General features: G+C 35.7%; 1 protein-coding gene across 1 annotated transcript in view; it reads left to right on the top strand.

Moving 5' to 3' along the window:
- Nucleotides 1-27,295, top strand: part of CFAP47 (cilia and flagella associated protein 47) — a 544,336-nt gene that overhangs the window by 182,147 nt on the left and 334,894 nt on the right. The window contains exons 30-32 of the mRNA XM_047716464.1: nucleotides 3,917-4,045; nucleotides 5,193-5,424; nucleotides 15,602-15,823. Of these exons, the coding sequence (XP_047572420.1) occupies nucleotides 3,917-4,045; nucleotides 5,193-5,424; nucleotides 15,602-15,823 (583 nt within the window). The remainder of the gene's footprint in view (nucleotides 1-3,916; nucleotides 4,046-5,192; nucleotides 5,425-15,601; nucleotides 15,824-27,295) is intronic.

Below are 27,295 nucleotides of genomic sequence, written 5' to 3'. Positions count from 1 at the left end.
ATGTGGGTGTGGTACAGAGGCTAATGCTGACTTTTGGTGTCTGGGATAACTTTATAGAAGAGATGACATCTCTGTGGAGTTTGACAAATGATCATGAGCAGCATAATCTGGGCAAAGGGCAGTTTAGAGAAAGCATGGGGGTCTGATGGGCTGTACCTTTTTTTCTGTAATAGTGGGAATCTTCTGTGATTTCTGAATATCAGTGATTTAGAAAGGAAATAACTGTTGGGATGAGAGCTGAATTAAAATGGGAAAGAGTGATCAGTAGGCTGGCTAGGAGTTGCTGCAGGGGAAATGGTGAGAGACTGAGAACAGGAAAGAAGCTACTGAGCTGAGAAATTTGAAATGCAAGACACAGTGGCAAATGATTGATGGAGTAAATCTCAGAGGAGGAGAAAGGAATGAGGAGTGGGAAAACATTCTGTCTGCATAGATTGTCAAGGCCTTGTTTCAGGGCTGAATTGGAGATCTTTTCCATGTTTGTAACCAGTTTTCCCCTGTTCTCCACTTGCTTCTTCAAATGTTTACCACTCTTATGAAATCTATTCAGTCCTGTTCTTCCTCAGTCTCAGGACCTGACCTTTTCTCTAATTTTCAGAAGAAATAAAGACCATCAGGCAGGAATACTCTGAATTTCCAAATACCAAGCATGCGTTCGAACCCATCATCTTTCCTATCAAAGCTGGGAGAGACAGGACTCTCTCCTGATTTAGGCCATCCCTCCATCTGAATCCCTTCATCCAGTGACCTTGCCCTTCAAATCATGCCCCACTCTTAGCTGCTTTGGGGGCCTGTGCAGGATGACAACAAGGAAGAAAGAGGAGATTATATCCTCTCATTGAATAGGCTTGTTCTGAAAGAGAAAAAAGGTGAATCTAGGCCTTGCGTTCCTGATTTAATCTTTGCACATTTACCAGTCACATAAAACACTTGATTTCCCAGACAGGGGGAGAAAAAAAAGCAAAGGAAGCTAAATAATTAGAGCACCATAGCTTTCTTTACTGGGAAGGACATGTTAGGGGTGAGGCAGAACATTCTTCCATTATACTACTATTACCCCACTATTGAGCAGGGGTTTATACTACTGACAGCCCCTCCCCCCACCAACGTCTCATCAGACTCTCTGGACTTCCACATCATCTTCTCACCTCTCTGTTCCTTCTGAGCACATACATATTACAAATTTTATACACATTCTCAAAATGTAAAAGATTTTCTGCCTGATCCTGATGTTATATTTTTATATTCTTCTAATGTACTAGGTGGGGGGCAGATTTCAGATAATACAACATAATAGAAAGAGCAGTGGATGAAGTATCACAGAACCTGGGTGGAAATTCTATTTTGTGTTCTAATCTCACCATTTTGCCATTTGCTTTTATCATTAATTCTCAGATCCTCAAACATCTGTTATTTAACAAAGTGTGCACGGTAAGAGAATAATGGGTGCTAACAGTATCTATTTCAAAAGGCTTTTGTGAGGACTCATGGAGTAAATACCTGAAAATTATTATTATTACTATTATCATTTTTGTATTATTGCTATCATATCTGCTATTATTATTGCTTTAACACTCATATTTTTCACGATATCCTCCAAAAAATAATGAGGAGTTACTGTATAAAATATTGCTATTTCTTTAAGAGGAAAAATATGAATAGAATTTTAGTGCTTGTATGATGATTGAGTATGAAATCTGCAGATTAAAAACAATACATCAATTTCAGTAAATATTACCATAGAAAGATGTGAGTTTTAAATATTCTAATATATCTTTAGAAATATCTAGAGTAAAGTTTATAATATATATATACATTTTTAAAGACTTTATTTATTCATTTGACAAAGATCACAAGTAGGCAGAGCAGCAGGCAGAGAGAGAAGGAAACAGGCTCCCTGCTGAGCAGAAAGCCCAATGAGGGTCTCGGTCCCAGGACTCTGAGATCATGACCTGAGCCGGAGGCAGAGGCTTAACCCACTGAGGCACTCAGGTGCCCCTATAATATATATTTAATGCTTCCCAGGCTTAGGGTGCTCTGCTAAGTAAGCACCTTGTGTTTGTTATTTCATTTAGTGCCCCCAACAACTGAGTGCGATACTCTTAATAATTTCACTTGACAGATTAAGAAACTGAGTCATAAAGAGTTTGAGCAGCTTGCTCCAGGGAATTCCAACCAAATTTGTAAGACCTTGGAATCTACACACTTAGCTCCTGTGCTCTAGAGTATAATATGTTCAGTAAAGGTGAAATCTTAAAGCACATTAACTATTTTAAAAAGTAAAGGAGTATGATTTGCTTGTTCTAGCTAATACGCTGAATACAGACTTCTATATCAATCATTACCTTTAGTTGAAGAGTACAGATGTGGGTTTCTACCCCATTAGAAAGTTTTTATTATTTGATGGTAAGTTCAAAAGATATTGCCTAATGCGTCCACAATGAATCATTCTGTCATTGGATTTTCTAAGGCTCATTTTTATGAAGTCTATTGTGGTGTAGTATTGCAGAGATATGCACATTCTCTGGTAAATTCTGACTGAATTTGTATTGAAAAAATAGAAGGAACTTAGTATATGCCAGCTTACTTATCTGCGTTATTGCCTGTAAAGTAACCCTTATAATAGATTCATGAACTCAGAACCTTTAGTGTCATTTCATGGATAAAAACATGTTTCAGAGAACTTGTATAGCATCCCCATAGTTTAATAGCTCAGGAATTGTAGTGCCAAGATTTCAAATCAGAAATTTCTAACTGCAAAGGCTATGCTTTTCTGACAGAATTACATTATGCGTATTTGTATATGCATATACATATACATATATGTGAATAGATAGAAAATAGGTAGATAGATAATCTGGCCTTAGTTCACATATACTATCTTTTCTTTTTTTCCTTTTATTTATTTATTTTATTATTATCATTTTTTATTCTGTTCAGTTAGCTAGCATATAGTACATCATAAGTTTTTGATGTAGTGTTCAATGATTCATGAGTTGTAAATAATACCCAGTGCTCATCACCACATGTGCCCTCCTCAATACCCATCACCTGGTTTCCCTATCCCCCCACCCTCCCTCCCCTCTGAAACCCTAGTTTGTTTCCTGGGGTCCATAGTCTTTCATGGTTCATCTCCCTCTCTGATTTCTCCCCCTTCTGTTTTCCCTCCCTTCAGCTATTGTCCTTTGCGCTATTGCTGATGTTCCACATATGGGTGAAACCATATAATTGTCTTTCTCTGCTTGACTTATTTCACTTAACATAATACCCTCCATTTCCATCCATGTCGATGCAAATGATCGGTATTCTTCCTTTCTGATGCCTGAGTAATATTCCATTCACTTATGCTGCCTTTTCTTAACGTTGCCTTTGGTTTAGTTTGGTTGATTACCATGGTGGCAAATTCTAGTGTATATACAACAGTTCTAACTGGAATAGAGATTGAAAGCTGTGCAAAATGGTGTCAACTCAAAACCAAGCAGTGATTTCATTCCAGAAAATTAACTAGGGAGAAATTGCTCTTCTTATATTAAATTTTGAGTACCATGTATAATCGAAAAATTTTAGTGTAGAAACATTTAAAATGGTTTACATATCTTTATTTATCCTGAAGTTGAGCATTGGTCATTCTCCAAAACCTTTGATATGCCATAGTAATGGCCTTGTTGAATAAAATTAATTCAGTTCAGAAAACCATATCAGCTTTTAACAGCCTTTTCCTTGACATCTTATTTTAAGTATAATGGACATTTATACTTAAATTTTTTTTTACTCTCTGTATGTGTGTGTGTGTGTGTGTGTGTGTATTTATTATATATAATATATATTATATAGAAAATTATGAAATTCAGGTTCAATAATTTGAGAGTGAATTCACAAATGCTTGTTGACTTACTATGTTCCAATGTATCATTAGTAGATAAAGATGACAGTTCTGTGAAGAATAGAGACAATGTTTCAGTTCCCTCCCAAGAACCTGGTTTATCCTCTCCTGCTCCTACTAAATTTAATGATGCTGAGCCTGCAGAGAGAAGATTATTTGTTGGTATGTAGCAAATATATATTGTACCGAGCAAACCCAGTTCATAACATGATCTGTTTAGTATTATTGAATTGAAAACTAGGCTTTTTTAGGTAAGAAGAAATACATGAAGAAAAACATGAATTTTTCATTAGTTTTAAGTGGGTCATCTCCTTGGGGAACTCTCTCCAATGATGTGGAACAGAGATTCTCTAATGTTTTCTGTTCACAGTATATTTAGTATCTCAGTACTTTTCACCCAGGTCAAAAGATGTACCAAGCAATTCCCTTTATTAAATGTTTTGGTTGAAAAACCTGAGAGTAGTAATTCATGTGCTATCCAGCATATGCAGTAGTGATATTTAACTAAAATGTTAAATATCCTGTCGAGCCCCACTAAATTTGCTGTGACATCCCAGGTACCATATGCCAGATTATGGGTTTTACTGCCAATTATTTAGCTGGATCCAGTATTACCTATCTTAGAAAGAGATGAACACATAAATAGATAAAGATATGAATTTGGTAGTATCTTTTGTAATTAACTATTCAAATATTCCTTTATCTGGATATGGGTAATACTGAACATTTTCCTATTTATTGAATGGACCAACCAAATTAAATATTGTGAGGTTTTTAAATGACTGTGTACTTGTGCCATTATGTAGATATTTGTGAAAAAAAATAAAATCATTTTATATCCTTGAAAATTTCTCTACCTTGAAATGTTTTGTTTTATTAAAGTGTTTCACTTGGATAAAAAGTCATTTTGAATATGAAACCAGTATTTTAAACCAATATTAAGTTTTCCATCTAAGGTTTAATTCTGTCTATTAAGTAGAACTGAAGAATGGTCAAAATATTTTACATGTGTAGTTAGAAATGAAACATTCCATTTTGGGGAGTGTTTTCACATACCATTATGGCAAGAAGAAAATTTGATGGTTTTTTAAATTGAAATTCAACAATTTTTAAAGTATTTCTGTTAGGTATCTGAAAATAAATCTATTTTCTTATTTTCAAGATACAGTAAATTGACTCAGAATTTCTTTGTGAGCATAACGTAATTTTTAAATTTGCTCTATTTGTCTACATACAAATAGCAATAGCCAACAGAATATTTTACTCTATGGTGATGTAACCCTTTTTTACAAACAAATGTGAATTTTAGGAATTGAAATAATACATGAAAGTTTGAAGTCAGGCAAAAGTAAAACATCAAAGAAATACAATGATAGAGCCATGGAAGAGGAGGAGAAAAATGAGCAATGGTTTTCTCCCGAAGAAGGAACAAAGGCATATGTCTTCTTTGAGAAGGTTGTAAATGCTGCTCAGACCTGGTTCAGTCTCTTCGGCTGGCCTGAAGGACCCCATTCTCTTTCTATTCCAGAAACAATAAGAAGGTAATAGCTATGTGTTTCTCTAAAACTTGCTTTATATCATGTAATAAAATGTAGTCTACTCATTGGGGTGGTTTTAGGTGAAACATAATGTTAAATAATTTATTCTACACTGGTAAATTAGGAGGAGGTGACTAAGAAAAGCATAAGGACACAACTATAAATACTTTGGTATAGTTATATATTTTTTAAAATAAAGGCTTATTTATTTATTTGAGAAAGGGAGAGTTTATTGCACGTGCATGCGCATGTGGGAGAAGGGGCAATGGGAGAGGATCTCCAACAGACTGCCCTGAGCATGGAGCCACACTTGGGGCACTACTTGAAACTCCAGGCCGGGCTCCACAGGGGTCATGACCTGAGGACCCTGAGATCATGACCTGAGCAGAAACCAAGACTGAACCACAGATACTCCCCTGGTATAGGTATACTTTTTAAAATTTCTTCTAAACATCGTATGACTTGAGGTCAGTACTGAAAATCTCTGAACCTCGCTTTCCTCATCTGTCAAATGACAACGGGCAAATTATGGGTGAGAAAAGCCATTTTAAATCTGAAAACTTTGGAAATTCCACATGTATATATAAAGGAACTATCAACCCTCCATCTAGAGTATGGTCAGGTGGACAGTATATTTACTTCCCTCTTTCATGTGCTTTTTATTACTCAGCATTTATATTCGGAAGTGAGTTAGGTTATGCTAAATCTATAGTTTTCCTATAAGTTATCTTTTTTTAGTTTTTTAAATTAATGGGATAATATCCACGTCATAGAATGAATATTTAATCTTTACCTATGCTGAGAAAAATGAATATAGCAGATACACTGAAAATTTACAGGCTTGATCATAAAATCACCTGACTCCAGGGAATTTTTTAGAGAAGTTATTCTGTTAACTTTTCAGTTTTCTGCTTTGCTATTTGTTCTACTAAAAACCGTATGTAGGGCGCCTGGGTGGCTCAGTTGGTTGGGCGACTGCTTTCGGCTCAGGTCATGATCCTGGAGTCCCGGGATCGAGTCCCGCATCGGGCTCCCAGCTCCATGGGGAGTCTGCTTCTCTCTCTGACCTTCTCCTCACTCATACTCTCTCTCACTGTCTCTCTCTCAAATAAATAAATTAAAAAAATATATTAAAAAAAAAGTATGTATTTTGAGTAAATTTTAATGATTTATTTTCCTTTTAGGGGAGATCATTGATCAGATATTTAAAATTCATTATCTGACAGTAGTGACTACTAGTATTATTGATATGTTCATAGTCTCTTTCTCATTTATAACTTTATTTAATTTTTATTGTACATATACTTTTATGTCTCCTGTGATGAATAAATTTTGAAATCAATTTATCCATTTCTATGTTTTCTAAACAATTTAATGTTGATTTTTTTTCTTTATAATTCACTTCTTTAAACTTGTATGCTTAATTATTTTCAGGTCTATACACTTATGTCTTTATTTCATGTTGTATTCATCCCGGAAATTTTGCTTAAGTATTTTCATTTTTGTTGTTTTTTATAGAGCTTATGATCTTAATTTTTATTATCTGTGTAGTTTTACTGTAATGATTGCTAATTTGTTGTTTGTTATTGGATTTATGCATCTTTATATGCCTGCACATTCTCATTAATTTGGGGGTATTTACTTGTTATTTTGTTCTATATTTTCCTAATGTAAATGATGCCAGGATTCAATGTATCTGTTTGTAAGTAGTAGTAGATATTTCTAGATGTTACATAGGAAGGATTTCAGAGTAGGATCACTGGATCAGATAATATAAGGTTTTAAAAATCTATTTTATTTTTGGGTGATTTTCTAGTACATTTTCTATTTTATATCCTTACTAATGAGTTACATTGCTGTACCTTGCTATTTTGATAGGTGGGTACCCAATCACATCATTGGGTAATGCTTGGGGAAAGACAGTTCTAGAGGAATATGGGGACCTTTCTCTAGCCGTAGGAAGAAAGCTACCCCAAACCAAATATCTCTAAATAAATAAAAGCTGTTCAAGGGACAATGTTATTCACTACAAATTCTATATTTGGAATCTTTGAATCACGGACTCTCAAGCTAAGAGGATACTTTCATGGTAACCCCCCCCAACTCAATGCTTCCTATATTACCCCATCATCTGGACTCACTCAGTCTTTCTCATAAGTCTGATTTCATATTTTGTTCACTCTTTCAGAATTATTTCATGGTTCCCATTTCTTTGCTAATCTGCAATTTCTGAAATAAAATCTGAGTGTGGGAATATTTTATATCATTCAATCTACTTGCTATTCATTAGGCCCTTTCACTTAGAAAACTCATCTTTTGACTGTTCTCCCCCCCTCCTCTTTCCTGCCCTCTCTTTTCTGTTTTTCTCTATTCTCTTTGTTTCTTCATCTCCTTTTAGAATGATGGTCCATCTTTTATACCACTTTCAGTTTTGTCCTATGATTTTCATCTTTTTCTGTATTTGCTTTCTTATATGTGTAGATCTTCTTTTAAAAAATATATTTATTTATTTATTTATTTGTTTATTTGAGGGAGAGTGCACGCATGTGAGCACAAGCAGGGAGAGGAATAGAGGGAGATAGAGTGAGGGAATCTCAAGTAGACTCCCTGCTGAGCTCGGAGCCCAATGTGGGGCTCAGTTCAACGACTCTGAGAATGTGACCTGAGCTGAAACCAAGAGTTGGATGCTTAACCGACTGAGCCTTTTAGGTGCTCCTTATTTATATAGATCTTCTTCGTTTGCTCTTTTAGTCTTCTATAAAAATTTTATTTATTTTTTATTCTTTAAAAGATTTTATTTATTTATTTGACAGAGAGAGAACAAGAGAGAGAACACAAAGAGGGGTAGTGGGAGTGGGAGAAGCAGGCTTCCCACTGAGCAGGGAGCCTGATGTGGGGCTTGATCCCAGGACGCTGGGATCATGACCTGAGTCAAAGGCAGATGCTTAACGACTGAACCACCCAGGCACCCCATTCTATAAAATTTTTAAATTGGTGTTTTTCGTTTTGTTTTTTTAGGAACTCTGTGTTATCCTTCCTTCCTTCCTTCCTTCCATCTGTTTCTTTCATAATGGCATCCTGTTTTTGTGTTTTGGATGCATGCCTTCTTAAATATCTCTTCCAGATATAGTACTTGAATTAATCATCATGATTACTGTACTGAAGGTCACTTCCTTTCTCTGTATCTGCCAGGTGTAATCTTGGTGACTCTCTAATGTTCCTTTCAGAAAAACGATGTCCTTTCCCCCTGCAGCCTACTGGTGTACAGTCCATCATTTTAATTTATTCCTCAATATAATTCCATCCATTCTTTCTTTTATAGATTTTCTTCAGAGTTGGTATACTAATGGTTCTTTTCCCAACTTTAGTGTTATTACAGGTCTCTAGTCTTTCTGACATTTCAGCAATATTTTGAGTGGGAGAGAAGATAAGCAGGCATGTTCATGTTATCTTGAAGAGAATGTTGATCTTCCTTCTCATAGTTTTCTATAGTTTTACTCTTCCACTGATCCCAGATTAATGACTATCATTTCTGTTATTGCTTTCATTATTGTGGTCTAGTAATCGATGCCCCACTGAACTTGCTTGGCATTATGTCTCCTACCTTATTCCTTTATAAATAATTTTGTGATGTTATTTTATTAATGATAATGGTTCATCTATATTGGACTCTTACTATGAACAAGGCATAATTATATGTGCTTTGTGGATATTAATTCAGTTATTCTTTATAATGACCTTGTGAGATAAGTACTATTATTATTATCCCCTTTTTACTGATGAGAAACTGAGGCAGAGAGAATTAGTAACTTTCCCAAGGTCACTCAGCTGATAAATAGCAGAGTAAGGATTTGAATCCCAGCATTCTACCCCAGAGATAGTCCTTTTAAGCATTATGCCACTTGCTAATTATTACAGGATCAAATTAAGATTTGGGAAACTTTAACACTTGAAAGACATGAGCTTCACCATTTGGCATTTTTGCCTTTGTTTTTAGACTGGGTGATATAAGTACCTATGGTTAATGTATATCAGTTCAATAAGATTAAGAATACAGTAGTCTAGAACTGAGGAGAGCTATGTAATCCTAATGTTTATAGGCTAAGTAAGTCTAGGATTTCAGATCAAGTGAAGCTCAAATTCCTGGGCAAGCCATGAATTCTAGTGAAGTCAGTCATATTAATAGGGAAAGTGGAATTGCCTGGCCTTATATACAATAGATCCCCACTGGAGAGTCATCCATTACACTAGTCCTGGAAGACTAGAAATCATTGTGAATTATGGTGTGGATATCAAAAACTTTGTTTTCCTTTTAACATTATTGAACATTTTTTGACATATTTATGCATCACCTTTCTTGAATCTGAAGATACAGGTTGTCAGAAATGCTGCTTTATTGGTGTATTATCCCAGGTAATTTCACTCTTTACAAACACCAATTTGCAGCAGACAGGCGATATGGCCCATTTCATTTGTTGATTTGAAAAATATTCAGGTGGAATAACAGGAACCAATTATTTGAGGAGATTACCTTTATTGATTAGTAGTCTGTTTTCAACTCTTAGAGTCCCCTAAATATTATTTATTTTTATCCCTTCCCCAAATCACCAAAAGGTGGAAATAGCTATTGAAAAATATAAAAGAACACAATTTATGTTTCAGAAATCATTAGAGGAAATGTACTTAATATTATAGTCCACTCACTTCAAGTTGGATTAATTGTGGGAACTAACATTTTTTCCAAACACTACTGGGAAGATCTCTAAAGAGCTGATCACAGAAACATTTAAATCTTAGTGGCAATTCCACTGCATCTGACAGAAGTGATTACAGTACTTACCATTGCTAGTCCAAACTTCCACTCCAACATGTACTTCCTTCCAGCTGCCACACACCAAGAGAACATCTGGGAATACCAGTCAGGAAGCTTAGGGGACAGGGTTCAAATTGTTTCAAAGCTACATTTTATCCCAGAAGTTTGCATGTAGGGTGAGTATATAGAATCTCACAGGAAATAAAATGAATTAATGGAATGTTCTACCATTTATAATGAGAGCATGTAAAATAAAATAGTTACTCGGTGCCTCTGTTTCCTCATTTGTAAAAAGGAGGTAATTATAATGCCTACCTTATAGGGTTGTTATGATACTTAAAAGAAGTAATATCTTTATTAGAACAGAGCATAGGACCTAGTAAGCATTCAGTAAATACTAGCTGTTAATATTAAATTTAACTAGGATTATGTTAGTAGTGTTGTGTATTTCTGATATCATTCATTATATTTACCAGCTCTTCTGTTTGACAGTGGAAGATAAATATAAAACCCATCTTTTCTAAAGACATACCAAATGATATTTCATTAACAATATTTCTCCTTCCCTTGCACAGGATTTCCCCCCAGTTTGATGTAAGGAGTTCTGATGTTTTCTATAATGTGTGTGGGGGGGTATGTTTTTTCTTTGCCACTTTGAGCTGCTGGCAAGATTGCTGGTAAATTTAATAATATAAAGTTTCTCCATTTCTGAGCAGCCAGACATGTCTAACACAGTCACAAAAATGTGTCTTCAGACGTTCCTGTTAAAATAGAAGTGGTTAAATAACTGATTAGAGTTGGCTTCCTTGAGTACTTTTTCATTGCTCCACATTGCTGTAAGAATAATGAATCATTTTATAATTCTTTTTAAGATAGTTTCCTTCTTTAACCATTTTACTACTTGCTTGCTGGTGATAGTGGTATGTGGTAAGTGGTTTTGTTACCTAGAAAGATAGATCTGACACAAGTACACTGAGACTTTTGCTTGTGCATATTTTCAATCTCCAAAGTAGGAGGACTCTCATAATTGAATTAGAAACTTAAAATCGTTTAATATCTTAATATATAAATAAGAGGAAAAGGAATATTATTAACAATTATCAAGCTTTTAAGTCACATAAAGTCCACATTTGTGGGATATGCATTCATATAGTTATTAAAGAAAAGACTATAGTTTATACATCATAATTTGTGTTCTCAATGGGCAATCCACTTATTTACTAACAACGTCACCTTTTCCTTTAATCATCCTCTGAACAATAATTTTAACTAGCTAATTTCAGTCAGTGTTCATGTGCTAGAGGAACTTTGAAGACCCAAGCTGTTTCCTCATGACTTTTAATTTTTTTATTATTTATTTATTTATGTAAAAGATTTAATTAATTTATTTGAAAGAGAGAAAGAGATAGCGAGAGAACATGAGTGGGAAGGAGAGGGAGAAGCAGGCTCCCCGCAAACAGGAAGCCCGATGTGGGGCTCAATCTAAGGACCCTGGGATCATGACCTGAGCTGAAGGCAGACGCTTAACATACTGAGCTACCCAGGAGCCCCTCCTTTTGACTTTTTAAATCATGAAATAAAACACACATAGAGAAAGGTTCGCAGAGCGAGTGCAACAACTGCTCATTTTATTCCTAGAGCAAACCCTTGTGCAGATGTCACTTTGACAGCACACCAGAGTCCTATTATGACCCGCACAATCTACCAGATCTCTATAATTGAAAGGAGATTACTAGAGTGACTTTTATGGTAATCATTTGGTACTTTTAAAAAAAGTTTTATTATGTAAGCATAGATCTGTAAACTCCAGAGCTTAAGGTTTCTTTGAATTTTTATCATATTTGTCCCCATGTAACATATAGAGAGAATTATAACTTTGTGAACATGTGTGTAGCTAACACTTAGACCAGGAAATAGCTATTGCTAACATCTCTGAATCCTGCTCTTTCTAATTACCTTTCCATCTCCTAGAGAGGTCACCATTATTCTGAATTCTAACACCAAAGATTAGTTTTTTCTGTTTTTGAACTTGATGTAGGAAGAATCATATAGTTTGCATTTTTTTGTAGCATCTGGATATTTTTGGTCATTATGTTCATGTGATTCATTTTAGCATTTCAGAGTTAATTATCAGTAATGCTGCACATGAGGCCATTGTATGAATATTCTGTTATTTAATCATTCTGTTCATAGACATTTCACTAGCTTCTGTATTTTTCTATTATGAGTAATGCTATTAAGGAAATTTTAATATATGTCTTTTGGTTCATATTTTTGAAAGGCATATATGTTAGGAGTAAAATTGCCACATCATAAGATAGGAATATGATCACATTTAGAGGTTACTTCTAAACAATTTTCTAAGGTGGCTGTACCAATTTCCACTCCTGCAGGTCATATATGAAAGTTCCAGTTGCTCTGCATTCTAAGAAACAGTTAATATTGTCAGTCTCTTCAATATTACCTCTTTCTGATGGGTTGTAGTTTGAACTGACATCTTACTGCTCTTGCTATTAAGAAAATTTTCACATGTTCTTGGTCATCTGGAAATGTTCTATCAAAAAGACTCTGTTCTTTATAGCTGTTCTTACTGGGATTCATTGTGATTCTTTCATGTATGGTTTGATTTTTTTGTTGTCAGTTTTGGAAAGTTCTCAGCTGATATCCTGATAGGCATTCTTTTAGGCTCTTCTCCTTCGCTCACTCTTCTATATTTTTCATCCTTCTGTCCCTCTCTGTTACAGTACAGATACAGTCCTATGGCCTATATTCCACTGCATTAATTATTTTTTCACTTAATTTAGTCTGCTGTTAATTTCATCTATTGGTCTCTTAATTTTACTTACTGGATTTGTTTATTTCCATATTTTCCATTTAGTTATATACATACATTTTAAAGATTTTATTTATTGAGAGGGAGAGAGCAAGTCGGGATAGGGGGAGAGGCAGAGGCAGAGGGAGGCAGAGGGGCAGAGGTAGAGGGAGAGAGCGTCTCAAGCAGACTGCGCACTGAGCGCAGAACCCAATTTGGGGCTCGATTTAATGACCTTGAGATCATGACCCAAGCCAAAATCAAGGATTGGGTGCTTAACCACCTGAGCCACCCAGGGGCCCCTCTATTTAGTTATATTTTTATATAATTTATAGTTCAATGACAAAATTCTCAATCTTAATTGTAGTACATACAATTACTTTAAAATCTGTGTCTTATGATACACCTGATATGAGGGAGAGGAGATGCAACATCAGGGGTTAAGGGGGTAGGAGAAGAGTAAATGAAACAAGATGGGATTGGGAGGGAGACAAACCATAAGTGACTCTTAATCTCACAAAACAAACTGAGGGTTGATGGGGGAAGGGGGGTTGGGAGAGGGTGGTGGGGTTATAGACATTGGGGAGGGTATGTGCTATAGTGGGTGCTGTGAAGTGTGTAAACCTGGAGATTCACAGACCTGTACCCCTGGGGATAAAAATATATTATATGTTTATAAAAAATAAAGTTTAAAAAAAATCTGTGTCTTAAAACTGTAATATGTGGGGACCCTATGTCCCCTGTTTATATTGTTTATTGTTTTTTCTATTTGTATTCAACTTGTTGCTTTTTCTCCTTTTTTTAGCTATTGTCTAGTTATGTCTTAATTCTTTTTCTTTTTTAAAAGATTTTATTTATTCATTTGACAGAAAGCACAAGTAGGCAGAGCAGGAGGCAGAGGGAGAGGGAGAAGCAGGCTCTCCGCTGAACAGGGAGTCTGATGCAGGGCTTGATCCCAGGACCTTGAGATCATGACCCAAGCTGAAGGCAGACACCCAACCAGTGCCCCTAGTTATGTCTTAATTCTTTTTATTTTATTTTATTTTTTTTTAAGATTTTATTTATTTATTTGACAGAGAGAAATCACAAGTAGGCAGAGAGGCAGGCAGAGAGAGAGGAGGAAGCAGGCTCCCCGCTGAGCAGAAAGCCCGATGTGGGGCTCGAACCCAGGACCTGGGATCATGACCTGAGCCGAAGGCAGCGGCTTAACCCACTGAGCCACCCAGGCGCCCCGTCTTAATTCTTTTTAGATCATCTCTCCTTTTCATAATTTTTTATAGAAATATTTTCAGTGTTAATTCTTTTCCATATAATATTTGTTTGCTTTGTTGGTACCTTCAGGATATACTGTTCTATTACAAACATTACTAATGAGGAACTTGAGAAACAGATGAGTCAAGTAGCTTCCATAAAGTCACACAGTAAGAGGCAGAGCCACATTTGAGCTATGGTAGTCAGTCCCTTACCTAAGTCAATGTAATTTGTCCTGTGATATGCAATATAGACCTACTAGCTACTGAACTGGAGAACTGCCATTCAGAATGGCTCCTTGGGCACTTTTTAATTTATCAGTCTAAGTTAGTGATATATTTTGACTCTGATTGCTAGCAAATAAATAAGACAGTATTGTATAGTTTTAGATAATTGATAAACTATAGATAACAAGAAATGGTTCGATTTTTTTTAACTCCATTTAAAAATTAACACGCATTATAACTCAGTGTGGGAAGTATCAGAAATAGAGATTGTACTGTCTTATTTAAAGAACAGGGAAATATATATGAGCACTAGCTCTCTGGACTTATCTTTAAAATGTGAATGTCCACTTATGAGGCCAGTGTGCAGGATGTGCACTTCTAATTATTAAAATACAAAATTGAGAAAACGTATAAATTTGTTTTTGTCTAAACATGTGTGATGAATGTTTGGCATCGATCTTCAAAACTACTATAGGCATTATTATCTCCAATTTAAACAGTATAAAATTTGAGTTCAGTGAGAGTTTGGATAACTTCTCAATCAGGTAATAGGTATTGGGTCCAGAGTACTTTACTGTTTCTCCAAAGCACTTGCATTTTGTAATCACAGTCCAATCTTCCACACCTGACAATTGCAACATTAGATAATGATGTGTGTTTAAAATAAAACAAGGTGGGGCGCCTGGGTGGCTCAGTGGGTTAAAGCCTCTGCCTTCGGCTCAGGTCATGATCCCAGGGTCCTGGGATCTAGCCCCGCATCGGGCTCTCTGCTCTGCAGAGAGCCTGCTTCCTTCTCTCTCTCTCTCTGCCTGCCTCTCTGCCTACTTGTGATCTCTCTCTCTGTCAAATAAATAAATAAAATCTTAAAAAAAAAAAAATAAAATAAAATAAAACAAGGTAATGAAAAGCTCCAGGGTTATCAAAACATCTGATTGGTACTAACAAATTGTAGCTATATAAGGTGAATTTTGTAATTTCTTATTTGATTTTTAAATTGAACTTTATTTAGTCATTGAACATTTTTTTCATAACATAACATGTTGAGTTTTTTTTAATTTTAAAATTGTTTCCTCATAGGGAAATATTTAAAATACAATTCTACTCATCACCCTCATCATCCAAAAAATTTTCCAGACAGAGTGACTTTTCTAAATATAATAAGACCATATACGATGTGATGTTCCACTTGAGTGGAAAAATGCCACCTGGAATTCATTCAAGTCAGTCCTCACCTAAGGATTATACTGAAAGGGTGACTCAACTTCATTTTCAACATTCATCAGTTCTTGAATTTCTCAAGTAAGAGCATGGATGTACTAATTTAAACATATTATTATGGCCTGGATAGATACATAAGTAGATGGGTAGATAAATTGATTTTGATATTATTTATCTTTTTATAATATATTTACTTAGTTTCCACTATATACATAATACTGTGAAATATATAAATAATAGAAAATAAGCTTTTCATGGGCCATTAAATTGATAATCTAAGGCATTCATTCTCAAGCTTTATCATCTATCCAAATCTTTGTGATAGCATTTTAAACAGGTTGCTGGCCCTTACCCACAGAGTTTATGATGTTAATTTGCATTTATAAGGTTTTTCAGGTGATACTTATTTCTTCTGGTCCATGATCTCATTTTGTGATTTCTCACCTAGACAAATACATTAATCCATGGAAGTTCAAAGGATGAAACCAATAAGTTTATTTCTCAGAATACTGTTAGTATAATCTCAAGATATACTATGAATTTTTAGTCTGCATAGTTAAGTCATTTAGTATTAAAATAATACACAGGTGAAAATTTCCATAAATGGTTGACAGAAAATATAAGAAAAATATTTGTCATTATAATGTCTGTGTTCTTCTGTAGAGATTAAATGATGAGTGTCCAAGAAATGGAAAAGCAGTGTTCATTAAATGTTTGAGGAGAGTATTGGTGAATTTATATTACTTCTTTTGCCTCTATTTGCAGTATCCTTATCTACTGGAACATCTGTAAGCCATGTTACTATTCCATCTAACCATCCTTCAGTACCATTAAAATAGCATTTGTTACTTGTAATTATTTATGCAATAGGGTTCATGTATTTTGAAATATATTACTGTGTTTTTATATCATTACTTCTTTCTATATGGAATCTACTCCATAGCTGGCCTACGTTGTAGGTGTGTACCTACGTTAGTAGGGGTGGCAATGAAAGATAACGGGAGGAATCTTATAGCTGGAATGCAAATGAAAAATTTGTATTTCAAGTTTTATTAATTTCCAGATCAGAATTTTTGAGTCCCTTGCAATACTATGGTCTTAAAAAATTAGACATGGTACAGAGAAATAGGAATACGATAGCAGAATAGGAGTACCCTAGACTCACCTTGTTACATGGACACAACCAGATAACTATCAAATCATCCTAAATACCCCAGAGATTGACCCAAAGACTGATAGAACTATATAACTAAAGGGAGAGAAGAGGCGATGTTGAAGAAGGTAGGAAGCGTGGTGATGTGGTTTAGGGGAGAAGTAGATCCCAGGTGCTGCAGAGGGGAGCAAGCCAGGGTCACTGAAAAGGGCAAGAGAGAGGGGAACACACAGGGGAACACAAAAGAAGATTGTTTCCTCATAGCCATTGGCTCAGAAAATGAGAGGGGCAGAATTTTATGAGTTCTTGAAATAAGTGGGACTTGAACCCTAGAGTTTTAAAAGCTAGTGGGCTTGCTGTGATACAGCCTGGAAAGCACTGTGCTGCTCTAGCAGAGAAGGCAGACAAACAACTTGAGGGCATCTGGTATGGAAACAGTGAGCTGAAGAACAACTGGGGCACACATTGGGGAGATCATTTGTTCTCAGTGTGTCACTGAGAAGCAACATTCACAGAGACACCTCTCCAGGAACAAAGGAGCTTGCTGGTGCCATTTTCCTCCCCTGCCCCTCACCAAAACACAGAGCCACCAGTGGGAAGCGGCATAGCAACGATGCTGGCTATCTAACTTGCTTATACTAAGCCTCCCGCCCTGCACTCCAGTGAGACTTCTCTTCTCAGTCATACTTGCATCAGTTCCAGCCCAGCAGATCTTCCCCCATGAAAACCAGCAGAAACCCCTGTCAATACCATTTCTCCTGACCAGATAGTTTTGCAAAACCTCAGCTCCAGGGGAGGTGGTGACAGGTCTCTTCACAAGTAGACCAAAGCATACCTAGTTAAAACTTGCCACATTCAGGCCAGGATCAAACACTTCCTGCAGCAGACAAGGAAAGCCTCTGTAGATGACTGGCCTGAAGGATAAAGTGGCCAGGACATAATGGCAGCACACATGCAGCACACACCAGAGGCACTCCCTGAAGAGCCAGGTCCTGGGCACTCTGTGACCTTTTCTTCATAAGGCTGTTACTTTCAGGAGTAAGAGAAATAACTGGCTTTTCTAATAAAATAAGCAGGCAGAGACTTAGAGATCTAAGTTAAACAGAGATAAGTAACATGCCTGATGGAGAATGTAGAGCAATGATCATAAGGACACTCACTGTACTTGAGAGAAGAATAGAAGACATCAGGGAGACCCTTAACCACAGAGATAGAATTTAAAAGAATCAGAGATGAAGACTGCAATAAATGGGATTAGAAACACACTTGATGCAATGACTACCAGGCTGGAAGAAGCAGAAGACTGAATTAATGACCTTGAAGACAATGAGATAGAAAACAATGAAGCTGAACAAAAGAGAGAAGAAAGAATTGTGCAAAATGAGAATAAACTTAGGGAATTCAGTGACCCTATCAAGTGTAAAATATTGGTGTTATGGGAATCCCAGAAGAAGAAGAAGAGAGAAAAGGGGGCATAAAATATATTTGAAGAAATAATAGCTGAAAACTTCCCTAATCTCAAGAAGGAAACAGACATCCCAATCCAGGAGGTACAGAGAAACCCCAACAAAATAAAAAAAAAGCAGGCCAACACCAAGACATACTCTAATTAAATTTGCTAAATACAGTGATAAAGAAAAAATCTTACAAGCAACAAGACAAAAGAAGTCATTGGCTTACAAGAGAAAACCCATAAGGCTAGCTAGGGATTCTTCAACAGAAACTTGGCAAGCCAGAAGGGAGTGGCATGATATATTCAAAGGGCTGAATGGGAAAAATCTGAAGCCAAGAATACTCTATCTAGCAAGGCTATCATTCAGAATAGGAGAGATAAGCATTGCCCCAGACAAACAAAAACTAAGGGAGTTTGTGACCACTAAGCTAGCTCTGCAAGAAATATTAAATGGGACTCTCTGAGTGGAAAGGAGAGACCAAAAGTGACAGTACAAATGCAAGAAACACAAAAGCAGTAAAAATGAACATTTCTGTAAAATAAGTCAACCAACTCACCGAAAAAAGATATAAAATATATTAATATATATCTGAAACATGGAGAAGATAGAAGAAAAGAATGGGTTTAAACTTAAATGACCATCAACTTAATATAGACTGCTATATTGCAGAAGAGGTTATATACAAACCTAATGGTAACCATATATTAAAAACCACTAATAAACATGCAAGGAATGAAGAGAAAGAAATCCAAATATATTGCTAAAAAAAATAAGCAAAACATGAAACAGAGAAAGAGAAGGGGTCAGAGAAAAACCTCCAGAAACAACCACAAAAAAAGTAACAAAATGGTAATACATATCAATAATTACTTTGAATGTAAATGGACTAAAAGCTCCAATCAAAAGATGTAGGGTGTCAGAATGGATGAACAAAAAGAAGACCCATCTATATGTTGCCTACAAAAGACTAATTTTAGACCTATTGACACCTGTAGATTGAAAGTGAAGGGATAGAGAAATATTTACATGTAAATGGATGTTAAAAGAAAGTCAGATTAGCAATACCTACATTGGACAAACTGGACTTTAAAATAAAGACTATAATAAGAGACAAAGAAGGGCACTACATAATAAGAAAGGGACAATCCAACAAGAAGATATAACAATTGCAAATATTTATGTACCCAACGTGGGAGCACCCAAATACATAAAGTATTTAGTAACAAACATCAGGGAACTAATCAATAATAATACAATAATAGCTGGGGACTTTAACACCCTACTTACATCAATGGACAGAGCATCTGAACAGAAAATCAACAGGGAAAAAATGGCTTTGAATGACATACTGGGCCAGAGGGACTTAAGAGATGTATTCAGAACATTCCAACCTAAAACAGCAGAATTCATATTCTTTTCAAGTTCACTTGGAACATTCTCCGGAATACATCACACATTAGGCCACAAAACAAACCTCAACAAATACAAGAAGACTGAAGTCATACCATGCACCTTTTCTGACCACAACAGTAGGAAACTAGAAGCAACCACAAGAAAAAAATTTGGGAAGACAACAAATACATAGAAGTTTAATAAAATGCTACTAAACTATGAATGAGTCAATGTGGAAATCAAAGAAGATATTAAAAAGTACATGAAAACAAATGAAAATGAAAGCATAGTGGTCTCAAACCTTTGGGTTGCAGCAAAAGAGGTCCTAATATGGAAATATATAGCAATACAGGCCAACCTCAAGTTGCAAGAAAAATCTCAAACAACCTAACTTTCTACTTAAAGGAACTAGGAAAAAAAAGCCTAAAGCCAACAGAAGGAAGGAAATAATAATTAGAGCAGAAATAGATGATATAGAAATTGGAGGAACAATAGAAAACATGAATGAAACCAGGGGTTGGTTCTTTGAAAAAATTAATAAAATTGATAAACCTGTAGCCAGACTTATTGAAAAGAAAATAGAAAGGACCCAAATAAATAAAATCAGAAATGAGAGAAAGAATAACAGCCAACACTACAGAAATATAAATAATTATAAGAGAATATTATGAAAAACTATATGCCAATAAATTGCACAACCTAAAAGAGAGGGATAAATTCCTAGAAACCTATAAATCACCAAAACTGAATCAGAAAAAAATAAAAAAATTGAACAGATGGATAACAAAGAAATTGAATCTGTAATGAAAACCTCCCAACAAACAAAAGTCCAGAAATGGACAACTTCTCAAGTGAATTCTACCAAACAGTTAATGAAGAGTTAATACCTATTCTTTGCAAACTATATAAAAAAATAGAAATGGAAAAAAAAAACAACAAACCCCTTCCAAATTCATTCCTTGAGACCAGCATTACCCTGATACCAAAACCAGATAAAGATACCACAGAAGGGGCATCTGGGTGGCTCAGTGGATTAAGCCGCTGCCTTCAGCTCAGGTCATGATCTCAGGGTCCTGGAATCGAGCCCCACATCGGGCTCTTTGCTCAGCAGGGAGCCTGCTTCTCTCTCTCTCTGTCTGACTCTCTGCCTACTTGTGATCTCTCTCTGTCAAATAAGTAAATAAAATCTTAAAAAAAAAAAGATACCACAGAAGAAAAGAACTTCATCTCTGATGAAAATATATCCAAAAATCCTCAATAAAATACTGGCAAACCAAATTCAAAAAAATTTAAAAATCATTCACCACAATCAAGTGGGATTTATTCCTGGGTTGCAAGCGTGGTTCAACATTTGCTAATCAGTCAGTGTGTTACATCACATCAATAAGAGAAAGTAAAAGGACTATATGATTCTTTTGGTAAATGCAGAAAAAGCATTTGACAAAGTACAACATCTATTCATGGTAAAAAAAAAATCCCCCAACAAAGTAGGTTTAGAGGGAATATAGCTCAACATAATAAAGGCCATGTATGAAAAACCTACAGCTAACATAATCCTAAGTGGGGAAAAACTGAGAGCTTTTCTTCTACAGTCAGGAACAAAACAGGAATGTCCATTTTCACTACTTCTATTCAACATAATATTGGAAGTCCTAGTCACAGTAATCAGACAACAAAAAGAACTAAAAAGCTACCAGATTGGCAAGGAAGAAGTAGAACTTACACTATTTGCAAATGACATGATGCTATATATAGAAAAACCTGGTAGACCTTACCAAAAAACTGTTAGAACTGATACACAAATTCAGTAAAGTAGCAGAATACAAAATTAACATATAGACATCTATTGCATTTCTATATACTAATAATGAAGCAGCAAAAAGAGAAATTAAGGAATCAGTCCTTTTGACAGTTGTACCAAAAACATTAAGATAACCTAGGAATAAACCCAACCAAAGAGGTGAAAGCCTTGTACTCTGAAAACTATACAAGTTTAGTGAAAGAAATTGGAGACAAGGCAAACAAGTGGAAAGACATTCCATGCTTATGGATTGGAAGAAAAATTTTGTTAAAATGTCTGTACTACTCAAAGCAGTCTATACTTTTAATGTAGCCCCTATCAAAACACAGACATTTTTCACAGATTTCACAGTTTTTCACATACAATCCTGAAATTTGTCCATAACCACAAAAGAACCTGAATAGCCAAAGCAATCTTGGAAAAGCAAAGCAAAGTGGGAGGCATCACAATTACAGACTTCAAGTTATATTACAAAGCTGTAGTTATCAACATAGTATGGTACTGGCACAAAAATAGACACATCCCTCAATGGAGCAGAATAAAAAATGCAGAAATAAGCCCACAATTATATGGCCAATCTTTGAAAAAAAAAAAACAGAAAAGAATATCTAATGGAAGAAAAACTAGTTCTTCAACAAATGTTGGGAAAACTGGACAGCAACATGCAAATGAAATAAACTGGACCAGTTTCTTACACAGGTCAGAAAAATAAATTCAAAATGGATTATAGACATAAATGTGTGACCTAAAAGCATAAAAATCCTAAAAGAGAACATAGGCAGTAACCTCTTTTATATCGGGTATAGCAATTTCTTTTAGATATGTCTCCTGAAGCAAGGGGAATAAAAACAAAAATAAACTATTGGGACTACATCAAAATAGAAATCTCCTGCATAGCTAAGGAAACAATCAACAAGACTAAAATACAACCTACTGCATGGTAGAAAATATTTTCAAATGGCCTATCTTATAAAGATAAATATCCAAAATATATAAAGCACTTATACAACTCAACACCCCCAAAATAAATAATTCAGTGAAAAAATGGCAGAAGTCATGAATTGACATTTTTCCAAGGAAGACATATAGATGGCCAATAAACACATGAAAAGTTTTCAAAATCTCTGATAATCACGGAAACACAAATCAAAACTACAATGAGGTATTGCCTCACACCTAGCAGAATGGCTAAAATCAACACAAGAAACAACAGGTATTGCTGAGGATGTGGAGAAAGGGGAACCCACTTGAACTGTTTTGGGGAATGCAAACTCATACAGCCACTCTGAAAAACATGCAGATTCTTCAAAAAGTTAAAGATAGAACTAACTACCCTACAATTCAGCAATAACACTACTAGGTATTTTCCCAAAGAATATAAAAATACTAATTCAGAAGGATGCATGCACCCTGTTGTTTATAGCTGCATTATTTACAATTGCCAAATTATGGAAATAGCCCAAGTGTCCATCAGTTGATGAATTGATACATAAGTGGTGTACACACACACTCTCTCTCTCTCTCTGTCTCAATGAAATATTACCCAGCCGTAAAAAGGAAATCTGGCCATTTGCAGTGACATGGATGGGGCTAGAGAGTATAATGCTAAATGAAATAAGTCAAAGAAAGACAAATACCAATGATTTCACTCATATGTGGAATTTAAGAAATGAAACAAATGAACAAAGGGAAAAAAAAGAGGCAAACCAAGAAACATCTCTTAACTATAGTGAACAAATATGGTTACCAGATGGGTTTGGTTGGGGGATTGGTTATATAGGTGATGGGGATTAAGGACTGCACTTGTTGCAATGAGCACCTGGTGTTGTATGGAAGTGTTGAATCACTATCTTGTTCCCCTGAAACTATTATTACACTGTATATTAACTAACTCAAATTTAAATAAAAACTTAAATAAATTTAGACATGGAAGTGAGCAAATTATTCTATCTTCATTTCTTAGGCTCTACCCCATGAATGGTCAAAACTGGCTTGTGTTTCTTGTGACTTTTAAGGGATCTAGAAGTTTCTAAGTCCCTGAAGGGGACTGAGTTAAGACCCAGGCAGCCTGTTATGGAAGTGGATTGAATGAGAAGGATTCCACTGAAGAGGCAGAAGGATAGGATTGGGTGGCTCTGATGCCATAGTATGAAAGATAAATATATGAGGACTAGACTGTGGCTGAGGCAGTTAGGAGGGACCTTTTGGTCCTCGATCAGGTAGGACTAGAAATGCAAGATCCTCATCTCAGACCCCAGCAGCAATTGCCTGCATGGCAGCTAGACTCTAGGCATTGATAGGGGGTATTGCCAAAGGGACTGTTGATCCAGAAAAGTAATCACAAACCTGCTTTTAGAGGTACAAGGGTTCCTCTCACCTACTTCATGTAAGCTTAAATGTAGGGTTGATCTGAGAGGCCTTACACAATTTGGAGATTCCTCCTTTATAAAATAATATCAAATTAAAAATACAAACTTTAGAAACATGGCTTTAGAAGAGACTCATGAAAGTGATGAAATCTGAAGTTGAAGCATCATTTACTACACAATAAATCTGCCTCTTCCCAGATGCCATTGTGTGGGGGCATGGGGAGTTCTGAAATTTTGATTGCTTATCCCAAAAAACATAGTTACTATAAGGAGACTGTTGAAGTTAGAGGACTTGAAAATATGTGAACATTCAAGTCCATGTTTTCTCCCTCTTTGTACCCAAACTGGTTGAGAGAATGAGAAAGATTGTATCAGTTAAGGAAAAGAGCACAGCTGTGTATAGCTTTCTAAATTATTTTTCAATACCACTGACTTATTCTTGAGTCAGTGTACCCCCCCAGTTTGTGTGCATGTTGAGGGTAGGAAGCACATCTCACTCATCTGGCATCTCTAACACACAGGATCCTTGATAGCACAGAATGGGGCCAATGTTCATTAAAATATTTATTTATTAACATTGTTTTTCACAGACCTTTGCTTTCTGAGCTTGTGTGGCAAAAGGAATAAAACGTTGAAACTGGGTCTTAGGATAGTCATATAGAAATGGAGAAAATGTTGTGAAATATGAAGATTTAGGGATAAAAGAAGGAAAGGTAAAACATTTGCATTCCACGAGAGAAGGTGCAACTGGTAAGAGGATCAAGTTGGAAAAAAGTGGAGTATATACTATGAAAGTTACACATTGAACTTCATTGATAATTTTAATTATGAATTCTTACTTTATAAATAAAGATTTTATTTATTTACTTGACAGAGATCACAATTAGGCAGAGGGGCAGGCAGAGAGAGAGGGGGAAGCAGGCTCCCTGCCGAGCAGAGAGCCAGATGTGGGGCTGGATCCCAGGACCCTGAGATCATTACCTGAGCGGAAGGCAGAGGCTTTAACCCATTGAGCCACCCAGATGCCCCATGAATTCATAAAAATAACTAATTATTAATGCATTTATTCCCTCATGCCCATATCAATTTGCTCTGGCTACCATAACAGACTGGAGGGCTTAAACAACAAATTTATTTTCCTACAGTTCTGGAGATTGGAAGTGTAAGATCAAGGTGTTAGCAGATGTTCTCTTCTGAGGTCTCTCTGCTTGGCCTACAGACGGCCATCTTCTCTCTATGTCCTCTTCTGGTCTTTCCTCTGAGTGTACATACCCCTGGTGTCTCTCTGTGTATCCAAATTTCATCTTCATATAAGGACACCAGTTTTTTGTTTAGGGCCTATCCTAATGGCCTCATTTTATCGTAATTGCCTCGTTGAAGGCCTTCACTCCAAATAGAGTCACATTCCAAAGTACCAAGTATAAGGGTTTCAACATATGACTTTTTGGGGTACACGGTGCAGCCCATAACAATGCCATATGTTTTAAAAACTTTTAAAAACAGGTATTATAGTTTGTAATAAAGTTCTTATCCCTGTATTTGAAATAATATGCTTAATGTTTCTTGTCATTTTTACCTGTTATAGAATGAATTGGGTCTCCCTCCAGTTCACATGTTGAAGCCCTAAGCCCCAATGAAACTGTATTTGGAAACAAGACCTTTAAGAATGTAATTATGATTAATGATATCATATAGACAGGACCCTAAGCTGTCTGCAAGCCAAGAAATGAGAGCTCACAAGCAACCAGATTATCCACCATCTTGTTCTTGGGCTTCTTGTCTCCACAACTATGAGAGAATAAATTTCTATTTGCGTACCCAACCTGTGGTACTCTGTTATGACAGACCGAGCAGATCACTGCCTAAAATCCTGTGATCTAATTTCATTTATTTATAACCAATAATCATTTTTATGATGTAATTAACTTTCACTGAAAAAATAAACTTTTTGATTGATAATTTCTGTAATCTAAAACTAAAACAGGGTGCCTGGGTGGCTTAGTGGGTTAAGCCTCTGCCTTCAGCTCAGGTCATGATCTCAGGGTCCTGGGATCGAGCCTCACATTGGGCTCTCTGCTCACTGGGGAGCCTGCTTCCCCCCCCCATCTCCCTGCCTCTCTGCCTACTTGTGATCTCTCTCTCTATCTCTGTCAAATAAATGAATAAAATCTTTAAAAATATAAAAAAATAAAACTAAAACAGCAGCAGAACAAAAGCACTATGTATCCTGCATTGAAACTGTAATGTAGGATATCACATAATATGAAACTATTATAACTCTTACTTTCTAATACCATTGATTTTTTTAAAGATTTTATTTATTTATTTGGGAGAAAGAGACCATGAGTGGGGAGGGACAGAGGGAGAGGGATAAGCAGACTCCCTGCTGAGCAGGGAGCGTGATATGGGTCTTGGTCCTAGGACCCTGGGATGATGACCTGAGCGGAAGGCAAAGGCTTAACTGAATAAGCCAACCAGGTGCCCCAATACCATTGATTTTTAAATAAATTTTTCATTTACATAAATAAATATACTTAGGAAATCATTTAGCTTTCCTTTATACTTAAATTTAATTCCATTTATGATTTCATTTCTTTATCATTAAAAACTTTATAACCTTCATACTTATCCATGACCATTATGGTATCTTATTTAAGGGAATTGCATCTAAGAATGAAAATATTTTAAAGTAGCAGTCTAAGAATGATTCTGGAAGAATTCACTGAATTTTGGTGAAAGAACATGGCTTTTGGATTAGGTAGATGCAGGCTTAAATTGGAGCTTTTCTGTATTCCTGTGACTTTGCACAAGTTAATATGGTTAAGTTTCAATTTCAAAATCTGTAAAGTTGATGATAATTCCCAGATGTAGTTGATAATAGAGTTAAAAATAATAAAGTATGTATTATATGATGCACAGTATATGATGATGATGATAATGAATTTAAAGGCAATAAACTGATCTAAAGCTTTCATATGCTAAAAATGTTTCCTTAAGTTTCTTCAATATGATAGCCATTAGTGACGTACTGAAAACTGATTTTTGTGATATCATCATCACTGAAATAGAATATCTTAAAAGTCTGTTGCTCTATTAGAAAGAAAAGTTTTATTGACATAAAATAACCAGAAAACCAATATTTATCAAGTGTGTCTTTATTAGATAAAATAGGAACTTTAAAAAAGTTTTTATAATTTTAAAATAGAAAGCACATAAATTGTGTTTTAATTCTACCATATCTGCTTTTTTAAAAAGATTTTATTTATTTATTTGACAGACAGAGATCACAAGTAGGCAGAGAGGCAGGCAGAGAGAGAGGAGGAAGCAGGCTCCCTGCTGAGCAGAGAGCCCGATGTGGGGCTCCATCCCAGGACTCTGGGATCA

Source organism: Lutra lutra, chromosome X, assembly GCF_902655055.1.
Source record: "Lutra lutra chromosome X, mLutLut1.2, whole genome shotgun sequence".
In the NCBI taxonomy this organism is placed as follows: domain Eukaryota; kingdom Metazoa; phylum Chordata; class Mammalia; order Carnivora; family Mustelidae; genus Lutra; species Lutra lutra.
This window is presented reverse-complemented; position numbering and strand designations above follow the sequence as displayed.